General features: G+C 31.3%; 1 protein-coding gene across 1 annotated transcript; it reads right to left on the bottom strand.

Moving 5' to 3' along the window:
* Positions 1–20,235: 20,235 nt before the first annotated feature.
* LOC124930285 (immune-associated nucleotide-binding protein 9-like) lies at positions 20,236–21,779 on the bottom strand. The gene is made up of 6 exons (XM_047470641.1): positions 21,533–21,779; positions 21,176–21,465; positions 20,935–21,099; positions 20,789–20,836; positions 20,635–20,712; positions 20,236–20,502 (listed from the first exon to the last, which is right to left on the bottom strand). The coding sequence occupies exons 1-6, from the start codon at positions 21,777–21,779 to the stop codon at positions 20,236–20,238; spliced, it is 1,095 nt and encodes a 364-aa protein (XP_047326597.1).
* Between the last annotated feature and the right edge of the window lie 1,441 nt (positions 21,780–23,220).

Here is a 23,220-nt window from a genome sequence, read left to right as displayed (position 1 = left end):
TATTAATCTGTCCTAGCTAGTTCACAATGCAAAATAATTACTTAACTCAAAGTACAACAACAAAATAAATAAATGAATAGATGTACCTGCGATGCGAGCTTACTTGTCTTGATTCAATAACTAATTGTTGGTGAATGGAGAGGGTTGAGAGATGGATTTGAGCTGTTACAAATAATTATACATAAACACAGATCAGCAATCATGACTATCTGCATTCCATTGAGAAGCCGTGTAGTCATCCATCACACCTCTTTAATCACTCTTTTCGTCTATTGGGAAATGGAGAAGGCATGCAAATCATACAATCATGAACAATATAACCGCAAAAATAGTTTTGCTTTTCTTTTCAATGTACAATCCTAAAATAAAATAGGGTCTATTCTCAACACATTTCTATCCACTTTTTCAAAATTCTAATCTTTCTCTTGAGTCAAGAATTATATTCTTCTATAAACTCATTAATATCTTTATTTTATAAATTTAATATATATATATATATATATATATATATTTAATTAAATTTAATAATATTTCATTAATTAAACAATTAAAAAAATATATTTTAAAATAAAATATATTACATAAATATTTAACATATATTTCCCTAATTTTATAAATAAATCTACATAATTTAAATAAATATTATAATAAAAAATAAAAATAAAAATAATAAAATACATATTTATCTTTATAATTCAATTTTACTACATACAAATTTACTTGTCTATTTTTGTGATGAATTGTCAATCAAAATTTTTTTTTTTACTTTTTTATTTATTTATTAAATGTATTTTAATTTATAATATTTATTTAAATAATTTAATTTAATATGTTTAATTTTAATTATATATTATATTTATAAAATGAAATAAAGATAAATATGTTAATATTTATATAATATATTTTATTTTAATATTTATATAATATATTTTATTTTAATATTTAAAATTTATTTTTAGTAACAAAGAGAATTTGGGAGAGAATAATGAAAGGAATGATGTGTCACCATTTTATGACTTCAGTGAAGAAAAATGATAAATTGTAAAAAAAAATTGTTATTTTTTTTTAGAGAATCAGATTGTATACTATGTCATTTTCACTCTTAAATTCCTTACCATAATCATTTCTATTATTTAATTAAGTATTATTATTTTTGATTATATATATTTTATATTTATAAGATAACGTATTATTGAGCTTAGAGGGAGAAATATGTAATTTATAGGTTTAGGGTTTAATATTTTGGTTATTTGATAATTGTTTTGAATTTTGTTAAAAAAATTATTTAATGAAAAAATAAGTTATTTGAGTTTTTTATTTTTTAAATTACTATAATATCTTTATATATTTAAAAATTGATTTTTTAAAGATAAAGTAATGATATTTTAGGCATGGTTCGATTTAAGTTATAAAATAATTTATAGAGAGAAAAAATGATGATTTTTGGTAAATAGACTTAAAAATGTTAATATATATATATATATATATATATATATATATATAAATAAAAAAAATAAAATATAAAGTATTTTAGTATTTTGGTTAATAAATTTATTGATTTGATGGATGAAAGAGGAGTGCAGTGATTGATTTTTTTGGGTTATTTGAATAACTCAAAATCGAAGGTCTTAGTATTTAAGTTGATAAAATGAGTGACTTAATGATTTAAATGTTAATGATGTGATAAAGAGAATATGTAAAGACTGGATAAAATTTAAAAAAAAAATCAAAACAAAAATCTACATCAAACGAGTTCTTAAAAAAGAGAATATATATTTTGGGGAAAAGAATGAAAAAATTGGTTATATAAAAAAATGAATGAAAGGTGGGTAGATATTAATGATTCCATGTAAGTATAATTATTATGATAACAAAAGAAAATGAAAAGTACAATAATTAATATAAAATTATATTAATATACCTGCGATAGTGTTTGATAAATGTACTAGTTATATAAATTGTAAAAAAATATAAATTAAGAGGAATGATAAGGAGAGCGACGATGGGGCAGCAACCCCAGCGATGCTCCACCTGACTGTCACCGTAGAAAAAAAAAGCCACAGTGGATGGGTGAGAGAGAACAAAATAAAAAATTAAAAGGCGCGCTATTCTACAGTTTTGATCAAATCATAGCCAGACTATGATCAAATCATAGCCTTCTCTTATTAAAAAGAACTCAAAAGTACAATCTTTAGATTTCTCTCTCATTGAGAAACCCATTTCGAAGTAGACGACGACGACCTAGAAGACGACTGCCGCGAAGAGAACCACTAAGAAGAAAACAATTGTGATGTCCATTGAGAAGAAGACGACTACCGCGAAGAAGACGATCACCGAACTAAACTATAATGTTATTTTTAACCTAAACTCTAAAGTATAAACTGAAAAAAAAAATTAAGGTAAAGTGTAATGTCTGATCAACCGATATGAAATATTGGTATGTTTGGTAATATTGGTATGTTTTGGTAATATTGGTCTAATTGTAAGTCTCTTTCCAGGACATGGTCATGAACAACACCAATTGGTCCCAAACATCCCAAACATGGTCATGTACAAGACTAATTGGTCCCAAACATGACAATGTACAAGACCAATTGGCTCTGAACATCCCAAACATGGCCATGTATAAGACCAATAGTCCTGAACATGACCATGTACAATATCAATTGGTCCAGTACATGGCCATGTACCAGACCAATTGGTCCTAAACATCCTGAACATGGCTATGTTAGGGACCATTTCGGATGCCAACATGGATTGGTCATTATTCTTTTTGTTAATATAGTTCCTCTCTTATTCTTTAACTTCATGGATCCCGAAGTTGAAATACACGATGTTCAAATCCCCAGTATTTAAATGACTTTTCCTTCTGAAAAGGAACTTTTTAAATTTTACAATGCATATGCTTAATCAAAGGGTTTGGCCATGTTCGGGAACCAATTGTTCAGGATGACCATGTTCAGGATGTTTGGGACAAATTTTTCCCGAGAATTTTTCATTTAAAAAAACTTACATATGAAAAAATAGAGAAGAAAATTTTCTGGATGCCTTTGTTAGTTTTCTTAAAGAAGTAATTCATCAATCGGCTCCAAGCATCAAATTTTCCAAATTCCAAATATGCATTAGTTTTGAATGTGAGCATGTGTTCTCTGGTCAGCGTGACTCGGTCACTCTGGAATAACACTTCACTACAAAGACAAATGAAGAAAATACATCATAATAAGAGTTAATAAATCATTAAAATGATTATGAAGAGTTGTAAATGTTAGATTAAGTTAAAGAAAAAAAATTAAAAAATCAATTAAATTAATATTAAAGAGGAAGAAATCTTTAATTAAGTTGAATTAAGAAAAATGTTTTAATTGATTAAAATGAACTTAGGATAATAAAAATCAATACGACGTAGTTTTGATGATGCGTTGATAATTGAATAAAACTAAGTTATGCAAATTGTTTAAAGTGTAGGTACATCTCATTAAGCGTTGACAGCTAAGCTGACGTTAGTAGAGTTGAAGAGGCATTAATAGCAGGGTTACCAACAATAGAGTTGTCTTCAGAATGCTGGTAGCATGCTTGTTTCAACAGTAGGGTTGAAGAAGTGATGGCAATCGACTTGTTTCAATAGCGGGGTTGAAGAAGCGTTGACAGTTAGCTTGTTTCAACAGTAGGGTTGAAGAATATCTGGCAGTCGGCTTGCTTCAACAGTAGTCTGAAGAAGCGTTGACAGTCGACTTGCTTCAGCAGCAGTCTGAAGAAGCGCTGACTGTCGGCTTGCTTCAGCAGCAGTCTGAAGAACCGTTAATATCATAGTAATGAACAGCCTTCCTCCTTCAACATATCTGTGTTGCGCTAATAGTAGTATTACGTCAACAGTTGTGTTGCGATAACAGTAGACTACCACCTAGCATATAACCATTAGAAAGTTGACACGTATCTACGAATGAGATTCGACCGTTGCTACACTTCAATATAAAAGAGAAACAGAGTACAATGGTGAATCCTCTCGGTCAATTCACAATCCTTGAATATCTAAACCTTCGGTCAATTCATGATCCCTAAATATCTGGACTCTTGGTACGATGAATCCTCCCGGTCAAATCTCGTATCCAAGAATCAGATTCGACCGTTACTACGCTTCAATATATAAAGTCTCCACAGTACAACGGCGAACAACAACAAGCTTCAACAATTCTCTAAACTCTCGATCAGTTTATACTCTCTCTAGCTCATCTTTTATAAGTGCATTCTGTATTTCATTTACGCTAAGCTGAGAATTAATTTATTGTACTATCTGAGAGTATATTAAATGGTGTAAGTTGAATAGAACGTTGTCTGTTCAATAGAGTGTGTTAGCTAAAAGTTCAGAACAGGTAGCTGTTAAGACCTGAGGTTTAACTGAGTTTGCGTAGAAGCTATACAAACTAAATTCTTCTAGTGGAATCCTTCTGAAATAAAAGAAGAGGTGACGTAGGAGTTTATCTCTGAACATCCATAAGAATCTTGTGTTATTTCCTTACTGCATCTCTCAGTTCATAATCTGCCGCTTCAAATCTAGCAAGCATTTCTGCACTTGAATCCGTTCAAGAGCTTGCGACGATTTGTCGAAAAATAGAAACAAATTTTATATCTCTAACAGTATTAACATCGTATTAAAAGTAAAAATTAGCTCAACAATATTCAACCCCCCTTCTATTGTTGAAGTCGATCTTATCAGTAAAGATGTTATCATAAGTCGAATTCTGCAAAAATTAGGTCGGCAACATTTCGATTAGAATGTGAAATTATGGAAAACTGGAAGACATGGGATAATTTAATCGTAGCTATATCCATGTAAGGGGAGCAAAGAGCCGACTCAAGTTTTTTAATCCTCTACAACCTCTGGGAGAGTAGAGCATGCACATGAGCTTCTACTTTTACAGCCAAAAGTGGTAGTGTTTCAACTTAAATCGCTGGCTCATCCACATCCGAATTGTTAATAAATGTCTTCCTCTTCCTCTTCAGATGCTCTCCCTCCACCAACACTTCGGGTGGTACCAATGGGGGAGGTGTTTTAACTCGAACATTTGTGGTTTAATTGTCTTTGTCAATATTTGCATCATCATCCACCACCCCTTGGGGTGGTGTTTCAACCTGAACATTTGCGGTTTAATTATATATGTCAGCAGTTGCATCATCATCCACCACAACATGGGATGGTGTTTCAAATCGAACATTTGAGGGTTGATTATCTTCGATAACATCCGCAAAATCTGCAAGGGATGCCTTTGTGAAATAATTGTGAAAGGAATCCCTAAGAAATTGATTTGTGTCCATAGTCTCGCACAAGACATGGGTGGACGAATGAAATAGGACAGATGGGTTGACTTCATGTTGTTGTGATGATGCTGCTACATCTCCCAACACCAATGTTGCTTTTACTACATTTTTTGCATATCTAGCCATGTTCTTTGAAGATCTAGCCATATTATGTGCAGATCTAGCCATGTCCTGTGTAGATCTAGCAATAATGTCTAATACATTTTTTAACGATGGATGAGACAAATACATGAGTCTTATCCTCTCCAATCTGAGCCCCCTCCAAATGATCATCCACAGGATCTACCACATGATCGTCCACAACATCATCCTGATGATCATCCTCATCCTCATCATCATCCACATCATCATCCTCGTCACCATCAACATCTTCATCCTCATGATCTGCCTGATGATCGACCTAATCTAACACCCAATCTCGCACCTCCTTTGGAAGTGGAAGGCGTCCAATTTCCCTTCCATATCCGAATCCTCCTCATTTCATTTTCATCTGAATCCTATTAAACAATTTATTGTCATCCCAACATGACAATATCAGAAATTTTTCGTACATAAGGCAATTGCAGTTTAGGGTTCACAACTCTATCCATATATAACAACTGAAAATAATAAACAATATGTTAGAACATTTATATTGAAATTTTAATAAAAAACTGAATTAAAATACTAACAAAAAATACTTACAATGAGAAATGTATGCGGTCCAATGAAATGACGATTTTCATTTGCCGCTCACTTCTGACACACTTCAACTAAGCCTTGCATTGTGAAATTTCACCAATTTAAGTTTCTAATATTATCGACATTAAATAATGATTTCACAATTTTAAACATGCACTGTATATCTTGGGTGGTCTAGAGAAAGTTGTTGACAACATAGACTACAAAGTCTATTTTAAAATAATTGTCAGCAACTCTATTGTTTAGAATCGTCTTTGGCATTATAGTTGTTATAGGCCTGGAAATTATTTTTTCATTCCCATCATCTTCTCCACTCCCACAACCGTATTTAATGGACTCAACAATTTCAATTTCCCCTTTCCAGATATCCAATACGCACTAAACATCCTCTTCTACAATTTTGACTTTATTCCCATTCCTTAGGCTAATCCTATAATTATAGCTATCGATGTCGAATTGAAAGACATGATAAGGTGTCTAAAGATTTCTCATGGACATTATCAAAGCCCAATTTTAAGAAGCCCTCCGAAGCTTGTGGCTTTCACGACCTCTTTTTTTTGACAATTGTTGAATTAGTATGAAAAGGCTAGATGACGAGGTCCTAGTCAAGAAAATATTGTTTTAAGATATTCTTGGGTAGGAGTGAGGTGAGGGAGCGGGAGATGGGGAGTTGAGGGAGTTGAGGAAGCTGAAGATGAGGAAGTTGAAGATGAGGAAGCTGAAGATGAAGAACCTATAGTAGTAATGGCAAGCAATGACAAATTTGTTATCGAGGGCCTACGATATTTCCTTTTATATAATCTACAAAAATAAACAGATAAATAACGCACGATTAACAAATATAAAAGTGTTGAAACTGAAAATTCAAGTTTTATTTATCATGTTAAGGACCAATTGGTCTTGTACATGGCCATGATCGAAATGTACAAGACCAATTGGTCCAGTACATGACCATGTACAAGACCAATTGGTCCCTAACATGGCCATGTACAAGACTAATTGGTCCTAAACATCCCGAATATGGCCATGTATAAGACTATTAGGATCAAAATCGCCAAAAGAGACTGGAGTCTCACAAAGGTGAACGCTTACACACACGCCGATTGATATTAACCATGTTAGAGGTTAATATTGGTCTCTATTCTTTGTAATTTTTCACAAACTCTTGAACCGAGTTCAAGCGCGGAAGTGTTTGTTTAAAATTGAAGAAAAAAAAATATAGTTTAGAAAGTTGTGAGAGGACACAATACAATATTTATGGATGATCGGAGATAAAAATCCTACGTCACCCCTTGATAGTATGTCGTTTTTGAATTTGATTGGTTGAAGATCAATGTTGTACAGCAAATGGGATAACCTTTGATTATGTTTGTACTTTATAATAATTCAGCATGACATTAATTGGATTAATGATTTCCAAGGAGCAATCAGCACACACTTTTGTCTTCTAATGATTTGGCTGTTTGGAATAGTATACCAGACAACTGCTTCCAATAGACTATATCGTACTTATACCGAAATGGTAATCTAAATTAATTTGGCAGATTTCTATTCCCAAGATATCTTTCACTAAAATGGCAATAGAACGGTCTGGACGTTTGAAGACTACCCTCTGCAATTACCGAGAGCGTTTTGTATATCATTGATTTGGAAACTACCGGTTGCGCCTTGTATAAAATTGTTTTAGAATATAACCGGTTGCATTTCTTGTAAATAAAAAGGCAAACTACCGAGTCGTCTGTCGGTTGTGCCTTTTGTAAATAACTTGGCAAACTACCGTTGGATAGATACTACCAATTCCGCATATGATAAGACCGAAGTAAGGATACTAACGGTTCCATTTAATTCATAGAACCTAACGGATAGCCGGACATTTTACCGATTGCGCTATGTTTAGAAATAATCGAAGATGCTACCGATTAGTCTACCGGTTGCGTCTTCTTTATAAAACCTAGCAGACAACCGGTCATACTACCGATTGCGCCGTCTTTATAAAGCCGAGGATACTACCAGTTGTGTTTCTTATGAATAACCGAACAGATAACCGGTCATACTATCGGTTGCGCCGTCTTTTATAAAGTCGAAGAGATAAAGTCGTTGACTTGAGATATAACCGATCATCTACTTCCTTTCGGTTTTCTGTAATCTACACAAAATTATTTTGATTAAGTTCTTTATTTAAATAGTTAATTAATACTAATAATTAATTAACTATTTTTATCTAACAATTTCTCACTTTTTGATTATTTAAACTAAATATTCAAAACTTATAATTTAGTTGTCGTTGGTTACTTATGATAGATTAATGTTTCATCTGTAATCTAACAATTTCTCCATCTTTGACTATTTAGAATAAATTATCAAAGCATGTTTGTTTTATTGAAAACAGTGATCTAGTTTCTTTCAATTTCTCTCTTTTTGATTGTTTTAACCTTAAAACTATCAAAATCAGCATTTTTAAAAGGAGATTTATCATGAAACATTCCTGTTCAATAAGCATAATGATAAATAAAGTTAGTAACATCAATCAGATTTTATAACACAAAAAAACATATAGTAAGAGCATGAAAGATAAGGCATAGATAGAGGAGAAAGATTTATCGTCTCCCTCTTTTCAGTTTTGAAACCGATTGTGAGAGTTCATCATCTATCCATCTTAATATGAAGTCCTGACTCGGTTGACCAACAATGTTGGTTTCAGCATTTCTTTCACTTGGATGATCAGGATTGTCGTCAACGGAGCTCCCACCACCTCTTCGTATTCTTCGGCTTAACCGAGCACTGCGTTGAATTTCTAATGGGGTACTTTCGGTTGAGGATGAGGTTTCGCAAATTTATGTCAGTGCAATGTTGCATCATCCTCTAGTATTTCATTCTATATCTTAATGGACAAAAAAATGTAACTGTTTTATTTTCAGAAAAGTAACTTTTATTGAGATATCAATATTTCCAATTTGAACGGTGATAGACATAGGTCTTCACGTTGTTTGAGGAATGACTGTTTACTCTTTCACAAGAAATATATTCAAACAAATATTGATAAACGCTAGTTAGTTGTCCCATTTTGAATGAAAAATGAGACTATCGAAATTTTCTTGTAAATAAACGGTCGGTTGTCTATAGATTCAGTATTAAAGAGATCGGTTATTTAATCCTGATGAAGAACCGCTTCCGCTTGGAACAGGAGATTTTACTGGGCAGTAGTTGTTCAGTTAAAAACAACCGATCGGTTCTCCGTTTTACTTAAGTCGTTCGGTTTTATTTACATTTGTTTCGGTAGAATGATTTTACCGATTTCAAAAGGAGGGAGTTGTCCGGTCTTATTTGTCTGAGACTTTTTCCTTCTAAATTTATGCACATGAGAATTTTTAGAAGAATGAAAAATATAAATGTCCGACCGGTTTGAAAAATACCGAGATTTTTGAAAAAGCCGATCGTTTTTTAAGACAATACCGAAGTCAAAGTTTTATACTGAGAATATATTTTTGAGAAGCGAGAGCTTCTCCCTGAGAATATGCTCGGTTTTTCATGAATGTAAATGCAACAGATTGTTCTTTTTGAGGGCGTTTCTCCCTAAATGCATGTCAGTATTTTAAAGAAAAATTTAGTTAATATCAGCAAGACCCAAAATATTTCTAAAGTGAGTAAGCTTAGCCTCCTGGAGTGGCTTGGTGAAAATGTCGGCCACATGTTGTTCGGTTGACACATATTCTAGCCGAATATGCTTCTTCATCACATGATCTCGGATAAAATGATGCCAGATATCGATGTGCTTTGTCTTTGAGTGCAACACTAGATTATATGTAATTACAATGGTGAACGCTTACACACACGCCGGTTGATAATAACCCTGTTAGAGGTTAATATCGGTCTCTATTCTTCGCAAGTCGTCACAAACTTTTGAACCGAGTTCAAGCACGGAAGTGTTTGTTTCAACTTGAAATAACGAAAATACAGTTTAGAAAGTAGTGAGAGGACACAACACAATATTTATGGGTGTTCGGAGATAAAACTCCTACGTCACCCCCTTCTTCTCAAACCTTTGAGAAGGATATTCACTAGAATATTCAATCGTTTTACAACTCACGCAGGTTTAGTCGAACAACCGAGACTTAATGACTGCTCGATTTCGACCTTTTCATAAGCTCACTCTGTTGAATAGAAACAGATTCTGTCAACTTACAATACTCACCACTTACAAAATAGATGATATTGTAATAGAATTGAGTTTCTAAATCACACTGTTTTGAAAGCTTGAATGATTTGATAACAAGAGATGAAAATTGTATATCAGATGATGAACGTGAGCAAGGTTGTAAAAGATGCTCAATCTGGTTAAGCCTTGTTTTGTTAAATAGAAATATGACAACAGTCATATTCTTCTTCTTCAACGGACATATTTCCTTGATAGTACATCATTTCTTGAATTTGATTCGTTGAAGATCAGTGTAGTACAGTAGATGGAATATCCTTTGATTCTATTTTTACTATGATAATAAGTCAATATGACATTAATTGGATTAATTATTTCCAAGAAGCAATCAGCATTCACTTTTGTCTTCTAATGATTTGGATGTTTGGAATAGTATATCAAACGACTGCTTCCAATAGACTATATCGGACTTATACCGAAATGGTAATCTGAATTAATTTGGCAGACTTCTGCTCCTAAGATATCTTTCACTAAAATGGCAATAGAATGGTCTAGACATTTGAAGACTGCCCTCTGCAATTACCGAAAGCATTTTGTATATCATTGATTTGGAAACTACCGGTTACGCCTTATATAAAATTGTTTTAGCATATAACCGGTTGCGCATCTTGTAAATAACCAGGCAAACTACCGAGCAGTCTGTCGATTGCGCCTTTTGTAAATAACTTGACAAACTACCGTTGGATAGATACTACCGTTTCTGTATATGATAAGACCAAAGTAAGGATACTACCGGTTTTGTTTCATTCATAGAACCGAATGGATACCAGACATTCTGCCGATTGTATTATCTTCAGAAATAACCGAAGATGTTACCGATCAGTCTACCGTTTGCGCCTTCTTTATAAAACCGAGTAGACAACCGGTTATACTACCAATTGCGCCGTCTTTTATAAAGCCGAGGATACTACCGATTGCATTTCTTATGGATTATCAAACAGACAACCAGTCATACTACAGGTTGCACCGTCTTTTATAAAGCCAAAGAGATAAAGCCACTAACTTGAGATAGAACCGATCAGATGCTTCCTTCTAGTTTTCTTTTATCTGCACAAAATTTACTTGATTAAGTTCTTTATTTAAATAGTTAATTAATACTAATAATAAAATAACTATTTTTATCTAACAAAGATCAATTGGTCCAGAACATCCTGAACATGGACATGTACTTGACTAATTGGTCTTCTACATGGCCATGTCTAGAATGTTCGGGACCAATTGGTCTTGTACATGACTATGTACTAGACCAATTGGTCTTGTACATGCACATGTTAGAGATGTTTAGGACCAATTAGTCTTGTATATGGCCATTTACTAGACCAATTGGTCGTGTACATGCCCATGTCCAAAATGTTCAGGACCAATTGGTCTTTTATATGGTCATGTACGGGATGTTCAAGACCAATTGGTCTTGTACATGCCCATGTTTGAGATGTTTAGGACCAATTAGTCTTGTACATGGCCATGTACTAGACTAATTGGTATAGTATATTTGGTCTAGTACATGCCCATGTCCGAAATGTTCGTAAACAATTGGTCTTGTACATGGCCATGTACTACCAATTGGTCTTGTGCATGCCAATGTTCAAGATGTTCGGACCAATTGGTCTTGTACATAGAAATGATAGGGACCTATTGCTCATGTTCTTAATCTCTAAATATAATTCAACTAAGCTTTCAATTTCTAAATTTATATTGATGTATGTATTTATTATACCATGTTCTCAAATCTCCTAACTCAAAAATAGAAAAAAAAAACAGGAATAAAAACAGTCTAAAAATATTAACCAAGCTCCTTAACATGAAAATTCTAGATTTGTCATGTATCTTCTGCAACTGTTATTGATAGCTTTTCTGAATTAATCCATAACAGTTTCTAGAAACTAATAAACTAATAACTCAAATTTATTAGTTTTTTTTGTGTATTCGTATTCCTTTTATAAGAGCTTTCTTAGAGACATTGATTCTATACGCGGTTTGAGGTGCATACTAATTTTGTTTTCTATCATCAGGATAGCTCGAAATTCTTCTTTAGTTGGGCACATGGTTCTTTCTCCCAAGTAATAAACCCGTCTTATGTGGATCCACCTTCTTTGCATTTACATCATGAAGGTGAAGTTTATTTCGAAGTTTGTAAACTTCATGATGGGGTTAGTCTGTAAATCCCACGGTTCCACTCGTTTTCGTGGAAGTTTTCAATCCATGGGATCAGCTCGACATCTGTCAACATGGTTATCGTCTTTGATTGGAAATTCAAAACATTTACAAACATGTGTCTATTTTAAAAGAAAAGAACATGTTCAAAATATTCACATATAATATACATGTATACACATAATACATATATAGTAGTCACATAAGGGTTGTAGTGACGAGGTCTTTTGGTTATCTAGGCACGACAAATAACCGACTTGGTGATAGTAACCAGGTTTTTTATTCTAAGGTTAGAATGGGTAAGAGAGTCTCATTTACCGATAGTGGAAGGGGTAAACTCCCGCCATAAACTAGGGAATATAAAATCAATTGATAATTTTTCCCAACCTCCACAATTCCTACGTCCTATCGGACGACTCATCGCCAAAGTGTGACTCGATCTCGGTTACCTAGTTTTTCTTCTCGCAACATCACTCGATTTGTAACATGTTATCATTCCACATTGACAATTTGTACACATAAGTGTAGGAGTACCGATCCCGATCAAGTGCTTCTTTGCAAAAATAGGGTGATGTACCATTTACTCATAAAGGATAAAGACTCATAATAGGGATAAAAACTTATGCGTCTTTTAAGGTGTCGTACCTTAGAAGACAAGTCTATTAAGTGTAAAAACGTGATACAAATGTTTTAAAAGACAAGTTTATGTTTTTGAGTTAAACATTAAATCCCTAGTAGAGCCGCCAAGAAAGCTAAAACCCCTAGGAAATACCCTTTAGTAGCTTAGCACGCATTTGTTGGACACGTGTAAATATAGGGGATCTAGGATGGCTCGAGGTTCGATGATTTCAACTTTGGTTTGCGTTCCAGGAATCTTTTAAAATAAAACATCATTTTTTAAATATTTTGATAGTACTTGTTAGCTTTTAAAATTAATTATGTAAAAATAATAAATTTTATTCAAATTTTATAATCTAGGGATTTGTTATAATCAAATGACGATTGGATTGAAATCTTATTTAAATTAATTAAACATAATTAATTTAAGAAAATATTATTTATTTGAAGACAAAGTCGCCAATTAATTTTAGAAAAATCAATAAAAAGGTGTATGTGTACAAACGTATTTTGCACCAGAGTTTTGTGTTTTTTGTTTGAAGTTTGGTGATACTCAGAAAAGGACTTTCGTGCTTCATCCTCCGTACCCGTTCGAAAACGGTCTCTACTTAAAAAGTTGGCTTTTGAAAATCAGTTGTTTAACGTTTTGAGTTTTAACTAATTATTCTTTCGGGCATAATCATGCTTTTATGTTTAGCGTTATTTAAAATATTTAAACATCAATATTTAAATATTGGTACCTGTTGCGGATAATAATTGGGGTGGAAATACGTAAAGAATATTAGTCATTTTTAAAGGCATTATTAAGGTTTATAAATAAACACCAAACAACTCATTGTTGAAATATTTTTGTGGAAATATCACAAAAAAAATTTAAATATGTTTTCTAATTTTCGGGATTTTTAGAAAATTATTTGAAGTCCCAAAATTACAAAAATAATTTTGGATTATTAAAAGTGGAACCAAATAGGCTTTAAGACCGGAGTCATAAGGCTTGGGTCCGATTTTATCGGTCGGGGTCTAGAGACCCTCGGTTTGAGCTCGAGAACTTTCGGTCTGAGTACTAGAGTCTCTCGGTCGATGTGCTAAGGACTCTCGGTCCTTGGCTAATCTTTTCGGTCTAGGTGTAAGAACGTATCTGTCCGGGGCTAGGTTTGGGATAAGTTCCTCGGTCCTTGGTATCGAGAGTTTCGATCCCGATTCTGGGATTCTCGGTCCCAAGTTTGGACCTCTCGGTCCTAGATGAAAATTCTCTATTAGATTTCTCGGTCCTAGGTCTCAGTTCTGGATTTTTTCATCGGTCCTTGTTCCTGGTCCAGACCGAGGATCCTCGATCATATCTCTCGGTCCTAGGCTCACAGGCCTCATCCTTAAGAACGCAAGGTTTTGATTTTTTTAAAATTATTTTTTAGCTCTGATTCTTTGATCTAAGAGTTTGATTAGCTTTACAAATCTCCTAGGAACATGTTGATCATCATCTCAAGGTATTGATCAACTTGGATGATGATCAATTTTTTCAAAATAGTTTATTATCAAAATTCAGATTTTTTATTTAAAAGTTGTTTTGAAGTGAAAGGAGTTATCCAATAACTTCCTTATAGCACATATATACTTGATTGGTACCAAAACAAGAACACTAACTATTCATTTTGACCAATTCAAGAAATCAAAATTTTCATTTTATTTTAAAATTTTCTATTTAGATCAAACATGATCCAAATGGAATAAACATTATTCAAATAGTTTCCCAACATCATTATAATCATGTTGGGAAGTTTTCTAGGCTGTGATTCAATTGAATTAACCCAAGAACAACAAACCCATTTTTTTTTTTAAATTCCAATTTGAGTTTTTGTTATTTAGATTGATTGATCGATTCTATCCTATCCAGATAGTTTATAAATAATCTACAGATGAATTTCCAACTATAAAACACCATAAACAATAAACATACAAGCTTATGCAATTTGAAATATAAAAATTTCAAATTCAAACTGTCAACATAAATTAGAAGTTGATTTGAACCTTATCAAGGATTGGAGAACACTCATTGATCCTTAATGAAGCTTTTTGGATGCACAAATCCAAGCTTGAAGGACTTAAACAAAAATTTAGAAAAATCCGAAACTTTGTAGCTCTAATGGCTGATTTTAATTTTTTTATTCGAGTCTTCTATTTTGGTAGGTTGGCTTCAGAATGACTTTAGGGTATGTATTTATAATTTCCCAAGGTCGCTTAAGGTTTCTAGTGTCTTGAATCAATCAAAAGCCATTAATGACTTTTGATTGTTCCTTTCAAGTGGTTACCGGAGGAGGCTGTGTCAAGGACTATGGTTGTAGGGAGAATGATCACCGTTGTAGGGTGATCATTCTGGCTTATGAATGAGTCAAAACCATCAATTAATGGTTGAGTTCCAAAATACGAAAATCAACACGGATTTTCGTTCATATCTTCGCGGCGTCGCTATGAGGAAGACAATGGAGCCAAAAACAACATCCTTTCGTCTGTTTTTGGCGTTCCGTTGGAGGTCTGTTAACGTTCTGTCAAGAATGGGAGTTCCATTAGTGTACTAGCTAACAATGTCTCTTCATCCACTACGACCCGACCGCGCTTATGCTTGGCTACAAGTGGTTGTATGGAAAGTTTATCTCTTCATTCGCTGCGACCTAGGCACGCTTCAGCTTGGATACAATCGGTTGTGTGGAAACTCCTGAAGTGTTGGAATAGTCTTCACTGTCCATCCAATGGACGTGGATCCTTCTGTAATAAATTTATGTATTTTTGGCTACACCCGATTATGAATTTATTTTTATTTTAAAACCTTAAGGGTTTGTTTGAAATTTATTTTTCTTTCATCATATTGACTTTAATTTTAATCTTTTTAATTATACAAAATATTAAAATAAATATGGTAAATATTTTACCAATTTATTATTATTTTATTTGTATATTTTTAGGATTTAAATAAATAATTATCTTTAAATGAAATGGATACAATAATTCATCAAATTTTTTTCTTTTTTTCCCTTAATTTTCTTTATAATTATTTTGAGTCATTATGGGTAAAACATTATCCCAAATAATTTATTTGTTTTGTTTTGGCCTTAAACTTTAATTAATTTTATTAATTATTTAAAAAACAGTTTTTGGCCATAAAATTAATTATTTTGATTTTATTTATTTAAAAATAATTTAAAATAACTACTTTAATATTATAAATTGGGATGTCAATTTTTAGTACTTATAAATAATACAATACTATTTTATCCTTATATTTATATAAATTATTTATAATTATTATTTTAATATTTATATTATAGATGGTTTTTATTATTAATTATATTAAAATTAATAAAAAAAATAATATCTAATTATAAATGTATTTTTTAAATAAATAATAGTATTATATAATTTAAATTATTTTATATATAATTTCTTATAACTTAACTTATATAATTACATAAATAAAACTTATTTACATATTAATTAATAATTATTTTAAATTTTATGTATTATTATAATATTTGTATATTAAAAATTATTTATTATTTATATTATTGGTATTATTCCATTCACCCTCTAATTCATATTTATAATTTGAATTTGAAATTCTTATTTATCAATTTATAAAAACTTATATAATTGTTGTTCATGGTGTTTTATGGATGAAAATCAATCATAGGATCATTTAGAAACTATTAGGATAAGATAGAATCGATCAATCAATTTAAATAATAAAAACCCAAATTTGAATTTCCAAAAAAAATGGGTTTGTTGTTCTTGGGTTAATTACGTTGAATCATAGCCCATAATGTTTTTCAAGTTGATTGTAAACATGTTGTGCAACTATCTGGATCATGTTTGATCCATCCCGATTATTTTGATCAAAATCTAAATTTTTAAAATAAATGAAAATTTTGAGTTCTTGAATAGGTCAAAATGAACAGTCAATGTTCTTGTTTTTTGTACCAATCAAGTATATGTGATATAAGGAAGCTATTGGATAACTCATTTCACTTCAAAATAACTTTTAAATCAAAAACTCAAATTTTGATCAAAAACTATTTTGAACAAATTGTCATCTAAGTCAATTGAATTCAAAGATGTGAGCGCAAAATGCTATCATGAGATGATGATCAACATATTCTTGGGATCTTTGTGAAACTACCGAAGCTCTTGGATAAAAGAATTAAAGCTAAAAAATAAATTTTAAAAAATGGATTCTTGTATTCATAAGGACCGAGGCTTATTAGCCTTGTACCGAGAGTCCTCGGTCCAAACCGAGACCAAAGACCGAAAAATTGAGCTAGGACCGAGACCTATGACCGTTGTTTTGAGTTAGGACCGAGACTTAGGTCTGATGTTCTTGAACGAGGACCGAGAGACCCGACCGAGGATTCTCACCTAGGATCAAAAGGTCTGACCCGGGACCGAGACTCCTAGGACTCACAACCGAGAAATTCAAACCTATGACCAGACTCCCGAAACTGAGAGGTCTGTGTTCGGGACCGAGACACCCGAGACTCATGACCAAGAGATTTAACCTTGGAACTAAGAATCCCAAGCTTAGGACTGAGAGCTCCTAGCCCAGGACCGAGAAACTTAACACCAGGTTAGTCCATGACCAATAAGTTTGTACACCTAGACTGGTAATCCCAGCCAAGGACCAAGATCCTTAGTATCCTGATCGAGAGACTCCGGTACTTAGACCGAGAGCTTTTAAGCCCACACCGAGGGTCTTTGGACCCCGACCGACCCATGCTTTAGGACTATGGTCCTAAGGCCTGTTTGGTTCCACTTTTCAAAATCCAAATTTATTTTTTAAATTTTGGGACTCCAAACAATTTTCTAAAAATCACGAGAGGTTGGAAAATGACTTTAAAATAATTCAAGGATGTTTCCTAAACAAATATTTTAACCGATGTTCGTTTGACGTTTCTTTCTAAACCTTAACATCCTTAAAATTTACTGATATTCTTTAGGTATAATCCTCCAAAGCGATCAACCGCAATAGGTACCAACATTTTAATATTGTTGTTTCAATATTTCAAATAATGCTAAAACCTAGAAGCATGACTAGGACCAGAAGAGTAACCAGTTAAAAACTCAAATATTATACAATCAATTTTCAAAAAGCCAAGTTTATAAATTAGAGAACGTTTTTTAATGGGTACGAAAGACATAGTGCGCAACTCTTTCCCGAGTATCACCAAACTTCAAACCAAATACGTTTGTACACGTAGACCCTTTTTTTTAAATTAATTGGCGACTCTGTTATTCAAATAAATAATCTTTCTTAAATTTATTATGTTTAATTAATTTAAACCGAATTTCATAATCGTCATTTGACTATAGAGAAATCCCTAGATTATTATAATTTGAATAAAATTAATTATTTTTACATAATAGAGTTTAAAAACTTTCAAGTGTTATCAAAATCTTTTAAAATAATATTTTATTTTAAAATGATGTTTTGCACACAAATCAATGTTAAAATCGTTGAACCTCGAGCCACTCTGGGCTCGCATACGCACGTGCCTAACACGCACGCTTGTCTGTTGTGGGATTCCCGGGTGTTACACATTTGATCGACTTCAACTTTGACAACTTGTTGGTTATTTATGGGCTACGTTTGAACAGTGAAGATCTGTTTTGTGAAGCTTCTAAGTCAGTCCGGCGAACAATCAGAATTGTAGAATTTGTTTAGTTGATTGATATTCCTCTTTCTTATTTTTTGTTATTATTTGCCAAGATTATTGTGTCTTGATGTAATTTATTAGACTCTAGTTTTTGTTATATTTAGAGTGAATCCTTACTTGTAACATTGTTCATAATAGGGTCATTCAGTCTAGTATTTTTTACTCTCGATTTGAAAAGATGTTTTTCACGCTAAAACTTGTCTTATATTGTCGTTTTGATTTCATTTTATTTTGTTGATTTTTTATACTCAATTTATTAGGAAAGTTTTCTACTTTAATAAATATATTTCCATAACAATGTAGACAAGTATCACCTCTTCTTCTTATATTATTTTTTATGATGAATTAATTTTTAATAAAAAAAATAGGAGTTATATATGAGAAATTAGTTAATAAATAGTACAAATTAACACTTACAAAATAAAAATCAATTGATATCTAGATATTAATTTGCACGGTAATTTGCAAAATAAGAACTCCCATTAGAAGATCCAACGGTTATGCGATTGGTTAAGGATCCTCCAAAGACAAACTTATTTAAGTTCTTGAACGATGATGGTTGTAATTGAGCAAATCAAACGAATCAATTAAATAGTGTATCACCTCTTTAATCTTTCTTTCTTCTATTGAGAAGTGGACAAAGAATACAAATCATATACGGACAAATAGTTTTTTTTTGTTTTTTTTGATGTACAACCTTAAACAGTTTATGGACAACATTAAACTCTATAAATAAAAGAGCAGGTCACAAAAGTATTTTTAATTTTTGTTTTAAATAGGTTAATATAATATGATATTAATGATAATCGTTTAAACATAACGACAAAAATAATACAAAACACTAGTATTCATCTTGTTACCAAACATAACGAAATTAATCATTTTGGAGCAACAATGAAAATAAAAAGCAAAAAATGATCAACAAGAAACAAATATAACATAAAATCAAATTTTAATAAGTTCGAAGATTTTCAAAAAGATTATTAAGTTCATTAACCGCCTCCACAGATTTTTCCGTGAAGAGTCACAAAAGTATGTGTTTGGAAAAAAAAAATAATGTAAAGGAAGAATAATTAAAAGAAAGTTATATTATTGATACTTATTAAAAGTTTTTGAATTGCAATTTGTTTTTCAAAAGTGAAAGATATATATTATTTTAATGATAAAATTAATTTATTTATTAATTAAATAATCTAACACTAAGTTTAATTAGTAGTCTAAATTAATATATATATATATATATATATATATATATATATATATATATATATATATATATATATATATATATATATATATATATATATATTAAATGGATGTGAAAATTTTATTATGTTATTCAATATGTTGAATTAACAACCAGCTGCTTATATAATTCAGTTTCTGATAAGTCTTATATTAAGAATATACCATTACAACCTCTATTGTTTCAAAATCACTTTAGAAAGTGTGCAAAATTCTATAAAAAGACATCTTAAGAAGATAAAATAGTTCATACATTGATTTTACTCAAAAAAAAAAAAAAAAAAAAAAAACAAAACAAAAAAAAAACAGTTAAGAGATGGTGCATCCACCAAGTGCGCGGTCATGTGCCTCGCGATGTAGCCTAGCCAAATTGTCTTGTGCCTCGCGATGTACCCTAGCCAAATTGTCTTGTGCCTCGCGATGTACCCTAGCCAAATTCTCTCTCAATAGACACGCATCTCTCTCCAACTGAATTCGATTTATTCTTGCTTTCTCTTCAACTTCTAATCGGGCTTTTTTCTCTTTTTCCAACTTGTTTTTAAGCATTATATTTTTCTCCGTAACATTTAATTCAAGCTGTAATTAAATAAAGTAAGTTTAGATCAATTTTTTTTTCACTTGTTAACAAATATTAGAACTACTACTAAACACAACTGAAACAAATAAATAAGTATAACGGTAAATTAAAGAAAAATAATTACTAAGAACCTGTCGGGTTGTCTCCTTAAGCTGCTTGTCAAATGATTGTTGCATATGCTCATTCATATCGCGTAATTTATCTCCTTCCTTGATGGAATTAACACAATCTATATTAGGGACTTTCTCTCTGGCTCTCATATGAGTATATAAAAACTAAAATTACCTGTAACTTGATTCGTTCCATCTCATCACGGTATTCCATGGCCGGTCTCTGCATCCATGGCATGCATTAGAAATAGAGCTAGATTTCTTTGGTTTCTTTCATTTATTTTGTTCTTCTAAATAATCAGTTTATAAAAATATATGAACCTTTATTTCCTGGAATATTTCATCTGTATAAGGCTGACCCCCATTTGAATTCAGGACTTCTTCCACCATTGCAAAAAGATTCTTTTTCTGCAGAGTTTGCTTGTCTTGATCCTTTGTCTTGTTATCAAATAAAACTTTTCGATTGTTACAGAGACGAAGAATTTCCTGCATAGATATATTATATATATAATACAGAATCTGGGAGAAACCCAAAAAAGCTAAGAACACAAATAAAGAGTACCTGAAGAGATTCAGGGCACTCACGACCGAGATAATTTTCAAAATTCACATCATTATCTTCTTCATCTTCATCCAAGTCGTCTCCACCGGTAAATACAACAATCAAGTAGTCAAGGATCTTTTCTCCGAAAAAATCTTTGAGACTAAGAATAGCAGATTCTTCTTCCTTAGAGAACCGTGTTCTTATAGAAAAAACCATCAGGATAGCATGAACACCAGTAGGAGCCATTCGGAAGCATTTGACAATTTCACTTCCAATAAATTCATGGTCAAGTGAACAATCAAACAGTCCTGAATGTGAAAATGTTGATGGTTCAATTTTGAGGTTAATGAATGAATGAATGTTGAAATTACGTACCAGGTGTATCAATAACAGTAATAATTTGACCATCTGGAAACTGGGTTTGTTGTAGTTCAGCAGTTTTTGTAATACCGGATGAGCTAGACCTTGAGATGAAAGCTTTTCTCCCCAATATGGAGTTGGCAGTGGCACTCTTGCCGTTCCCAATTCGTCCAACCAAGACGAACGTTCGATGATCATCAGCAGCTCCATTTGATGGTAAATCAAATTCGGAATCGTAATCATCAAAGATATTTCCTCCCATTATTAATCTTCCCTAGCTAGTTCACAATGCAAAATAATTACTTAACTCAAAGAACAACAACAAAATAAATAAATAAATGAATAGATGTACCTGCTATACGAGCTTAGAACAGTTTCCCAAACTAACCTTGTTTGGCGTTCACTTTCCCAAACTAACCTAGTTTGTTCATTTATTCTCAAACTAACCTAGTTTATTATTCAAACTCAGTTTTTATTTATTTATTTATTTTTATTTTTTATTTTTTATTTATTTTTATTTTTTTACATTTCAAATTTATTATATATATATATATATTTAAATTATTATTTATATAAACTAAATTATTTATATTTTAATATATATTTTAAATTATTATTTTTATAAATTTAATTATTTATATTTTGATATATAATTTAAATTATTTTTTTATAAATTTAATTATTTATATTTTAATATAAATATTTAATGGTTCATTAACTTAAAGACATATTGTTTTACAACCTTAAGTTAGGAAGACAACACATTAAAAATTGATAAAATTTTTATTGTGAAATTATATTAAAAAGTTGTCAAAATTATTTTAATAAAAGACAACCCAATAAATATAAATAATAATTTGAATGAAAAATTGTCAAAATTATTTTAATAAAAGACAACCCAATAAATATAAATAATAATTTGAATGAAAAGTTGTCAAAATTATTTTAATAAAAGACAACCCAATAAATATAAATAATAATTTGAATAGTAAAAAAATAAATTTATGGGATGAAAATCATACTGGCACATATATATATATATATATAATAAATTTGAAATGTAAATAAATATATATATATATATTAAAATATAAATAATTAAATTTATAAAAAAATAATTTAAATTATATATCAAAATATAAATAAAAATATAAATAATCAAATTTATAAAAATAATAATTTAAAATATATATCAAAATATAAATAATTTAGTTTATATAAATAATAATTTAAATATATATATATATAATAAATTTGAAAGGTAAAAAATAAAAATAAATAAAATAAATAAAAATTGAGTTTGAATAGTAAACTAGGTTAGTTTGGGAATAAATGAACAAACTAGGTTAGTTTGGGAAAGTGAACGCCAAACAAGGTTAGTTTGGGAAACTGTTCTGCGAGCTTACAAATAACTAATTGTTGGTGAATGGAGAGGGTTGAGAGATGGATTTGAGCTGATACAAATAATTATACATAAACACAGATCAGTAATCATGACTATATGCATTCCATTGAGAAGCCGTGTAGTCATCCATCACCTCTTTAATATCTCATTTGTTCTATTGGGAAGTGGAGAAGGCATGCAAATCATACAATCATGACAATATAACCGCAAAAATAGTTTTCCTTTTACATTTCAATGTACAACCGTAAAATAGGGTCTATACATTTCTATCTGCAATCTCTTCTCTTGGGAAGCCGCT

The sequence above is a fragment of the Impatiens glandulifera genome, chromosome 3, assembly GCF_907164915.1.
Source record: "Impatiens glandulifera chromosome 3, dImpGla2.1, whole genome shotgun sequence".
Taxonomy (NCBI): Eukaryota; Viridiplantae; Streptophyta; class Magnoliopsida; order Ericales; family Balsaminaceae; genus Impatiens; species Impatiens glandulifera.
The sequence above is the reverse complement of the archived record's forward strand: the minus strand, read 5'-3'. Positions and strand labels throughout refer to the sequence as shown.

What these genes read in the sequence shown, in the direction of transcription:
- LOC124930285 (XM_047470641.1), bottom strand. Translation starts at nt 21,779, where the DNA reads ATGGGAGGAAATATCTTTGATGATTACGATTCCGAATTTGATTTACCA. An exon ending in TACTGTTATTGATACACCTG is followed by an intron (nt 21,466 to 21,532) that starts GTACGTAATTTC and finishes TTTCACATTCAG; the next exon opens with GACTGTTTGATTGTTCACTT. An exon ending in AAATATTCCAGGAAATAAAG is followed by an intron (nt 20,837 to 20,934) that starts GTTCATATATTT and finishes CCATGGATGCAG; the next exon opens with AGACCGGCCATGGAATACCG.